The sequence below is a fragment of the Nicrophorus vespilloides genome, unplaced genomic scaffold (genome assembly GCF_001412225.1).
Source record: "Nicrophorus vespilloides isolate i.1.1-1 unplaced genomic scaffold, Nicve_v1.0, whole genome shotgun sequence".
NCBI classification, from domain to species: Eukaryota; Metazoa; Arthropoda; class Insecta; order Coleoptera; family Silphidae; genus Nicrophorus; species Nicrophorus vespilloides.
The window spans coordinates 1-8,301 of NW_017097440.1; the positions used below are offsets into that span (position 1 = coordinate 1).

The 8,301-nt window shown below is 37.7% G+C and overlaps 3 protein-coding genes across 6 annotated transcripts in view; 2 read left to right on the top strand and 1 right to left on the bottom strand.

Moving 5' to 3' along the window:
* Nucleotides 1-399: 399 nt before the first annotated feature.
* Nucleotides 400-1,745, bottom strand: LOC108560091 (lysozyme c-1-like). Of its 2 annotated transcripts, none has more exons than XM_017917530.1 (4): nucleotides 1,342-1,745; nucleotides 1,242-1,272; nucleotides 935-1,184; nucleotides 400-674 (listed from the first exon to the last, which is right to left on the bottom strand). In XM_017917530.1, the coding sequence occupies exons 2-4, from the start codon at nucleotides 1,242-1,244 to the stop codon at nucleotides 472-474; spliced, it is 456 nt and encodes a 151-aa protein (XP_017773019.1). In that variant the 5' UTR covers nucleotides 1,245-1,272; nucleotides 1,342-1,745; the 3' UTR covers nucleotides 400-471. The 2 variants fall into 2 exon arrangements, with proteins under 2 accessions (XP_017773019.1, XP_017773020.1); XM_017917531.1 differs by having other exon boundaries at nucleotides 1,242-1,288; nucleotides 1,342-1,701.
* LOC108560090 (aminomethyltransferase, mitochondrial) lies at nucleotides 1,115-4,591 on the top strand. Of its 2 annotated transcripts, XM_017917527.1 has the most exons (4): nucleotides 1,115-1,197; nucleotides 2,989-3,324; nucleotides 3,383-3,920; nucleotides 4,089-4,591. In XM_017917527.1, exons 2-4 carry the CDS (start codon nucleotides 3,087-3,089, stop codon nucleotides 4,516-4,518), a joined length of 1,206 nt encoding a protein of 401 aa, XP_017773016.1. In that variant the 5' UTR covers nucleotides 1,115-1,197; nucleotides 2,989-3,086; the 3' UTR covers nucleotides 4,519-4,591. The 2 variants fall into 2 exon arrangements, with proteins under 2 accessions (XP_017773016.1, XP_017773017.1); XM_017917528.1 differs by lacking the exon at nucleotides 1,115-1,197 and having other exon boundaries at nucleotides 2,704-3,324.
* A 187-nt stretch (nucleotides 4,592-4,778) lies between these two features.
* LOC108560089 (vesicle-associated membrane protein 2) overlaps nucleotides 4,779-8,301 on the top strand; it is a 6,599-nt gene continuing 3,076 nt past the window's right edge. Inside the window, exons 1-4 of one of the 2 annotated variants that reach the window (XM_017917525.1) lie at nucleotides 4,779-5,024; nucleotides 7,728-7,945; nucleotides 8,018-8,097; nucleotides 8,164-8,215. In XM_017917525.1, coding sequence (XP_017773014.1) covers nucleotides 5,023-5,024; nucleotides 7,728-7,945; nucleotides 8,018-8,097; nucleotides 8,164-8,215 — 352 coding nt within the window. In that variant the 5' untranslated portion in view covers nucleotides 4,779-5,022. Of the gene's footprint in view, nucleotides 5,025-5,279; nucleotides 5,419-7,727; nucleotides 7,946-8,017; nucleotides 8,098-8,163; nucleotides 8,216-8,301 lie in introns of those variants that run through there. The other variant, XM_017917526.1, reaches the window with a different exon arrangement.

The window sequence follows — 8,301 nt, forward strand, 5'->3', positions numbered from 1 at the left end:
CTAGATTCCCCAAACATACAACTTTCATATTCATCCTTTGGATCTATTCTATCTATTATAGTTTCCGAGAAAATCAATGAAATGTAAAAACACTGCTTTTTTCAACTTTGAGCACGAATAACAGCCAAACGGCTAAAACCACATTAATATATCGATACATGCTAGATTCCCCAAACATTCAACTTTAATATGCATCCTTTGGATCCATTCTATCTTTTATAGTTTCCGAGAAAATCACTAAAATGTGAACGTTAACTTTTGGATCCATTCAATCTATTGCAGTTTCTGAGTAATTAACTAAAATACGTGACACCTCACGGCCCTGACTTTTAATAACAATGCAAACTGTCAGAGAATGTACGTGTTTTGTGGTAACTAGGGTGATTTCTTTAGAAACAATTGATAATAAGCAGTTTTATTGAGAACGTTTATGAACAGTTTTTATTATTGATTATTAAAAGAAATGCATATTCAAATCGTTTCGTTTTCTTTTAAATCGAGCTCAGGTTCTTCGGCCGCCGTGACATTCATGCAGTGTTTGGTGTATCCGTGCCAAGCTCTGAATCCGTTCCCGGAGATCCTCTCGTGCTCATCGTAGACGCTCAAAGCGCACTCGATGTCATCGGTGATATCGTCATCCCTCAGCGAAACGCACGCAACCTGGCAGTATTTACCTGTAGCGGAAAGAAGGAATGGCAATGAACGAAATCCAATTAAAATCCAATTACGTTTACGACCAAAACAGAGGTAATCTAATCTGACGTCACGTCATGCAGCGGAGGTAATAATTAGCAGTGGGTAACGTTTCAAGGAAGAGGAGAAGAGAAGAGAAGAAAAGAAAAAAAAAAGGAAAAGGTCCGTACTATTATTGTTATTATGTTACTTTTTCTTTCGTCTTTGTTGAGGGGGGAAAATTGTCTTATTTTTTTTATACCTGGAGGTGAGCACCACCATTTCTCGTTGATCTGGAAGATTCCGTGGTCACCGCTCTTTGTGTTGTGTGCAGCTGTGTCGAAGGAGGACTCCCATTTGACGAGGCATTTCCAAATTTCGATGTGCGACGCGTTCACTCCGCTCGCGTTCCTCATCACTTCACCGAATTCTTCCGGACTGAAGACCTTGCTCCTGACTTCAACCAGAAGACAACAACAGCAACACAATCCCAGCAGAAAGAAGAATTTGATCTGCAAACAAACTGTAAGTATTTCAATCGATAACTATACCCCAAAAAAACACTTCACCATTATCGATGATGATCGCTGATTCAATCACCTGCAAAAACAAATTTCTTCACGTTACATAACAATTTTTTTTTTATTAAATTTTTAAATAGATTGATACCTTTTGTCGTTTGATGCAATCTCTTCTGCATCCTCGGTGGTTTTTTTTTCGCGTTTTGCGGACAGCTACTGTTCCCGGTTAATGGATTGGAAAAGGTCGCCGCGAATGGACAGTTTTGCGTTGTTCCGTCCGATCGATTAACGCTCTCTGCCAGTCATAGAACGCTCCGGTTTTCTGTTGCTAATTTTCCCCAACATTTTGTTGTTTTTTTTTCCGCATTCGGGACTTCCCCGGACGTTGCGTCTTCGTTTTATCTTCCATAGTTGCTGAACCGCAACTGCTTGACGCTCGTTTTGCCATTCGACAATGTAAACAGAGAGCGGAGTGATGATGTAACGCGAATTGATTTTGTCGTCCGCGCGCGCCGTCGACTCTCCTTGAATCGAGTCGCCTTTGCAAACAAAATCATATTTTTTTCGTATTCAATTGTTTATATAAGCTTTGGAATTTCAACTTTAATCTTTTCATTTCAATATTTAGTTACTAATTAATATTTACTAGATTTTTATTTACTTATAAAACATTTAGCAAAGTTTGTATTAGCTTTTTTCATACAATTTGCAATCATTTTAAAATGTGATTTTAATTCTTTAATTTCCATATTCAGTTTAGAAAATATCGTTAAGTCTAAGAGAAATAAGAGATTTATTTATTTATTAAAATTTGTCCATATTTTCTGTATTTTTCACAAACAAATCATAAATTTTAAATTGAAAAACTCATTAAAAATCAATTATAAGTTTTAATATATAAAAAAAATAATGAGTTATTTTATTATAATTAATGTTCCTATAAAATTTAATTAGATTTAATTAGACTTTTTTTTGTATATCTACTATTATAAAAAGATCTATAAAAGCATCGAAGATTGTATTTATTTACTTATTTTTGTTCCAAATCTCAACTATTTCTTTCTTTTTTCCTTCCAATCGCTCAAAACTAGATAGATTTCAAGGCAAAATACCAGTTTTAATTCGTGCGAGTTCATGAAATAACAGTAAAATTGATGTCATTCATTGTTTAGTTTTGTAATTTTCACAAAGTGATTTAGAAGAAACTTTTTTTAGTGTATTTTGTATGGATCAAGAAGCAATAACAGTTTGTGATATATTTTTTTGTTTTGTATGGAATTGCAGCAATAATAACAATTCTTTGATTAAATTGATTTCGATGAGACAAGTGCGCAGTTTTAAGAAATTTATCGGTGTTATTTGTGTTTGAGAATTAACAAACATTAACAATGTTGTTAATTAGGTCACAATATTTGTGTTTATATTAAGATTTACACACGGATCTTCTAAATTTCATCAGTCGGAACGAAATTGTTTCTATTTGTTTTTATAAATCGATATTATTTAATGATTAAGATTTAATGAGATAATGCAATCTCTTAATTTTAGAATGTTTTCATATAAATAGATTCGTTTGAAAAGCGTGGATAGAGTTTTCGCTTTGCTGAAGAGTTGTTAAATTCATTAAAAGCGATGATTGATTTGCTTTTAATTAACTTGTAATTAAGTGCGGTTTTTTTTTTGTCGATGCGAATGAATATGCAAGAGATGCGTGAAGAGTGAAGGAAGGAAGAAAAATAGAAGCGTCACGCGACATTATCGCTCTTTTAATTATGTAATGATCTGTGACCTCTAGATAAGCGGACGAGGCTCAGAGTTTTTGTGACCAAGCTAGAGAAAGAGCGTGCCCGATCTGCGTGTGTCCGATCTGCGGTGAACTGAAGAAGACCGAAAATGCTGTGCAGAAGATTGCTGGGAGGCCTCGTCAGGAGGGGTTTCGCTTCCGAAGCGGCGGCGGTCAACACGTCTTTGTATGATTTCCACGTGGAGAATGGCGGTAAGATGATCAACTTCGGAGGCTTCATGCTTCCCGTCCAGTACGCGGATCAGAGCATCTCCGAGTCGCATCTCTTCACCAGGAAGAGCGCCTCCTTGTTCGATGTCTCTCACATGCTTCAAACAGAGATCAGAGGTGAGAATCGTATTAACTGATTAATCTAGTTATTTAATTGAAATTTGCTTCTTTTTAGGCGAAGGTTGTTTGGATTATCTGGAGACTATAGTCACGGCCAATTTGCGCGCGTTGAAGGTCAACTCTTCCGTGTTGACTGTCTTCACCAACGAGGCTGGTGGTATTCTCGACGATCTGATCATCACTAAAATCGAGGACGATCATCTCTTCGTGGTTTCGAACGCTGGTAGGAAGGATCACGATCAGGCGCATATGCTTCGCGGTTTGGAAGCGCACAGGTCGAAGAACAAGGATTGCGATATCAGGATGAGGTTCTTCGAACCTAGGGAACGTGCACTCATCGCTCTGCAAGGTCCACAAGCCGCCGATTGTCTGCAATCGATGACGGACGTCGATCTCAGTCAGCTGTACTTCATGACTTCGACTGTGGCGAGCGTTGCAGGAGTGCAGGGCTGCAGGATCACCAGGTGCGGGTACACCGGTGAGGACGGCTTCGAAATCTCCATTCCTGCTATCCTCTCCATGGAGGTTTCCAGGGAGATCCTCAAGGACGAACGCGTCAAGTTGGCAGGTCTAGGTGCAAGAGATACCTTGAGGTAACTTACAATTTGTATTCTGCATATTTTTATATTTTATTCTCATAATTAATTAAAAACTAATTGTATTAAGTTGTAAACCATTGTTTTTGGAAGACAAGAGGTGGATTTATAATCTTGGAACTAATGTAGACACAATGCTAAATTGAAATTTCTTGATCTTTTCAGATTGGAGGCTGGTCTCTGTCTGTACGGAAGCGACATCAATGAGAAGACCACTCCGGTTCAAGCCGGTTTGACTTGGCTGGTGGATAAGACGCGCAGGGAGCGCAAAGACTTCCCAGGAGCTGAAGCGATCGTGAAAGAGATCAAAGAAGGCAGCAAGACGAAACGCGTCGGCCTCATCTCCGAAGGAGGACCTCCGGCCAGACACGACGCCGTCATCGCCGACTCGACCGGCTCCAAAGACGTCGGCACGGTAACCTCCGGTTGCCCGGCACCATCCCTCTCGAAGAACGTCGCCATGGGTTACGTGCAGACGGAATACAGCAAACCCGGCACCGAACTCTCCCTCAAGATCCGCGGCAAAATCTACAAAGCTGTCGTCGCGAAGATGCCCTTCCTCCCCGCCAAATACTACAACAAACCGAAGATGTGAAGAGCCAATGAAACGTTATTGTTATTATTGTTGTTGTTGTTGCATTTCTTTTGCTCTTTTCTATTTCTTTTGTCGCTCGATTCGAGTGAATGAATAAAATTGATGAACGTGGATTTTCTTTACTTTATTCCAATTCTTTGGTTTGAAGATGATGATGATGAGGATTTCTGTGGATGAAAATATCGGTTGCACCACGACCTATGACAAAGATCAGCGCGCGCGCGCTCTTTCCTCCTCCAGGTTACGAAACGGGGATGGAGGAAGAGGAGGCAGTGCGCTCGCGCAACACGCCAATGTGACGTCTTCGACGAGTCAATACATGGACTCAGTCGAAACCTCCGTCGTCAGCTCCTAGCGACGCGAATTCCCATAATTTTTTTTTCCGGAAAGAAAAGCAACCAAATTATTTCAAAGAAACCATCAATAAAGAAACAACAGCAACTGAAACACCAAAAGAAATCGACTTTACTTAACGAAGACACCAATTAGTATCTACAGAGAATCATGTAAGTAACAAGAAGTGCGCGAAACAAATTCTAATTTAAAGTTTTCATTGCAACAAAATCCTGGAATTACGTATACGTACAAATATATATATAGATATTTCTTTTATGCGTTTAATTAAATTATTTATTGCGTGGGGCGTCGTGGAAATCGATTTTCCCGGCGGATGCGAGGAGCGAAAAGCGGAGGAGGATGATAGAGGGCGCATGCGGAGCGCGCGCGCCGCGCCGCCTTCTCGATTCCTCCTCGTCCGAACTGCACATTCCATTATATCTTCCACTCCGCCAAGAGGTTAAAAACGCACTCTGTGGATTATTTTATTTGAAAAAAAAAGAGAAGAAATTTCAACAATTCATTTGTAAACTTCTGAAAGGAGAGTGCCTAAAGCGAAGCAATGTAAGTTCACCATTCACCACCACCAACAACAACAACAAATTATGCATACACTCATCATACTAGGAATAAAGATATAAAAAAAACATGAACATTTAGGACACACAACGAGCTTTGAAAATCCAATAGAGAAAAAGTTGTAAAATAGTTTAGATTTTGGAGCGACAAACGGAAGGGCGTCGCGACGCCCCGAATCCTCTCGCGCTTTTCCTTCGACTCGCGTCTATTGTTGCGACGTACGAAACCTTTATTGATTGAAACAGTCGAAATGTAATTGTTATTCGTTAAATAGAAAATTTATAATTAAAACCGTTTCCACACACACAAAATCGATTTTTTCCGCGAATTCGCGCAACGTTTTTTTTTTCTTTTCTTTCTTTAAACACACTTTAATCAATTTATGTTCATTGAACCAACAACTTTTCAACAGTAAAATACTTCATTAATTCATTAATTAAAATTTTAATTTGAGAAATTTTCTATTTTGAAAGTCTGCACACGGTTTGTGCTGTAGTCTGAAGATGTCGCTTCCTTTTAAAACGGTTTTAAGAATCAATGGCATTAGGCCGGACCAATGACATCGCCGTGCATCGATCAGCCCTTCACTTCTCATTTTTTTTTCTTCCAAACACTTCTTCTACATATTTTTAATTACTAAAATTAATTAACGCAAATTCTGTGGTTATTTTCGTACTCATCATGTTGATTTTCATGATGTTTTATTTTATTTTATTTTATTTTTAAATTGATCATCGATTCGTGAATTTCGCAATTCCGTGGGCGAGAGAATCCCCGGGACACACAGGGCACAGCACTCTCTGACCTTTCAAATATCATTTTCAGCATTGACAGCAGCCGACTCGAACCTTTTAAAGGTTTTCGTTTTTGCCTCATCAATATCGAATTTTTGATAAACCATCAATATTTTCATAGCTTTATTTATTGATTCAATTAATTATAATTTTATTAATTTATTTCCAAAAATTTATAAATTTAAACAAATTGTTAAAACTATACATTTTCAATAATCGTACTATAGTGAATCCGCCCTGATCGAAACCCTATTGTATTGCTTAAATTTGAATTTTCCACAATTATTTCTATAGTATACTAATTTATTTTAGATTAGAAATTTCGTTAATTTAAGCAATTATTTCGATTTCAAATAGTTTCACATCAAATTATAATCAATTTAAATACAATTTTAGTATTTCACATTGATACATTATACATCAGCGTTTCTCAACATTTTTATTTGTAATTGCACTGCGACCCAATTGTCTATAACCTAATTTATTTGACAGTTTGACACAAGTTGACAGCTGTCATTTCGTGACCCAATATTGGACTCCATAGATTCAGTACTGCTGTTTTCACATAGATTTCGAAATTTTATTAACTTATTAAAGTTCTACTATTAAAATTTATCAATATAAAATTTATGAACGTTATTTACGATTATTAGTCCATAAACTCTATAGTATTATATATGATAAGTCGTTAATATGTGTTTGACACAAGTTGACAGCTGTCAATTCGTGACCCAATATTGGACTCCATAGATTCAGTACCGCTGTTTTCACAAAGATTTCGAAATTTTATTAACTTATTAAAGTTCTACTATTAAAATTTATCAATATAAAATTTATGAACGTTATTTACTATTATTAGTCCATAAACTGTATAGTATTATATATGATAAGTCGTTAATTTGTGTATGACATAAGGTCACAGCTGTCATTTCGTGACCCAATATTGGACTCCATAGATTCAGTACCGCTGTTTCCACAAAGATTTCGAAATTTTATTAACTTATTAAAGTTCTGCTATTAAAATTTATGAACGTTATTTACCATTATTAGTCCATAAACTGTATAGTATTATATATGATAAGTCGTTAATTTGTGTATGACACAAGGTGACAGCTGTCATTTCGTGACCCAATATTGGACTCCATAGATTCAGTACCGCTGTTTTCACAAAGATTTCGAAATTTTATTAACTTATTAAAGTTCTACTATTATAATTTATCAATATAAAATTTATGAACGTTATTTACGATGATTTGTCCATAAACTGTGCAGTATTATATAATGATAAGTCGTTAATATGTTTATGAAAAGCGCATCCCAATTTGGAGCGTTCCGAATCGACCGGTTTCGAACGTCTGTCCGTCGTTTGTTTGTTGTAATTTAATCGTGCCAAGTGGCCCATCGATTTTCCTCCATAACAACGTTCTTCATTTTCTTCTTTTATCTGTCACGTCGACAACTTCTTCGTTTGTTTCATATCGCTTTTTTGTTCATCTGCAGGTCCGCACCGGGAGCTGAGAACCTCGGCGCCCCGACGCCAGCCGCCGGTCCCGACGGTGAGGTGATCGGCGGGCCGAGAACGCCCCAGCAGATCGCCGCCCAGAAGAGGCTGCAGCAGACCCAGGCGCAGGTCGACGAGGTCGTCGACATCATGAAGACCAACGTCGAGAAGGTCCTCGAGCGAGATCAGAAGCTCTCAGAGCTCGACGACAGAGCAGGTGATGATCACAAAAATAAAAAAAAACAAAAGCAAAAACAAATTTCAATAACGATTGCTTCGTTTGTTTCAGATGCTCTGCAGCAGGGCGCTTCGCAGTTCGAGCAGCAGGCCGGGAAGTTGAAGCGGAAATTCTGGCTTCAAAACCTAAAGGTACAAGAAAACAACAACAAAATTAACAACAACAACAACTTAAACGATCGTTTCTTCCATATTTAGATGATGATAATAATGGGCGTCATCGGCTTGGTGATCCTGATCATAATCGTCAGTAAGTAACACCAATCACTTTGATCTTCATCAAACATAAATCAAATCATCTCATCATTACAAAACGTTTTCTGTTGCACTTTTAAA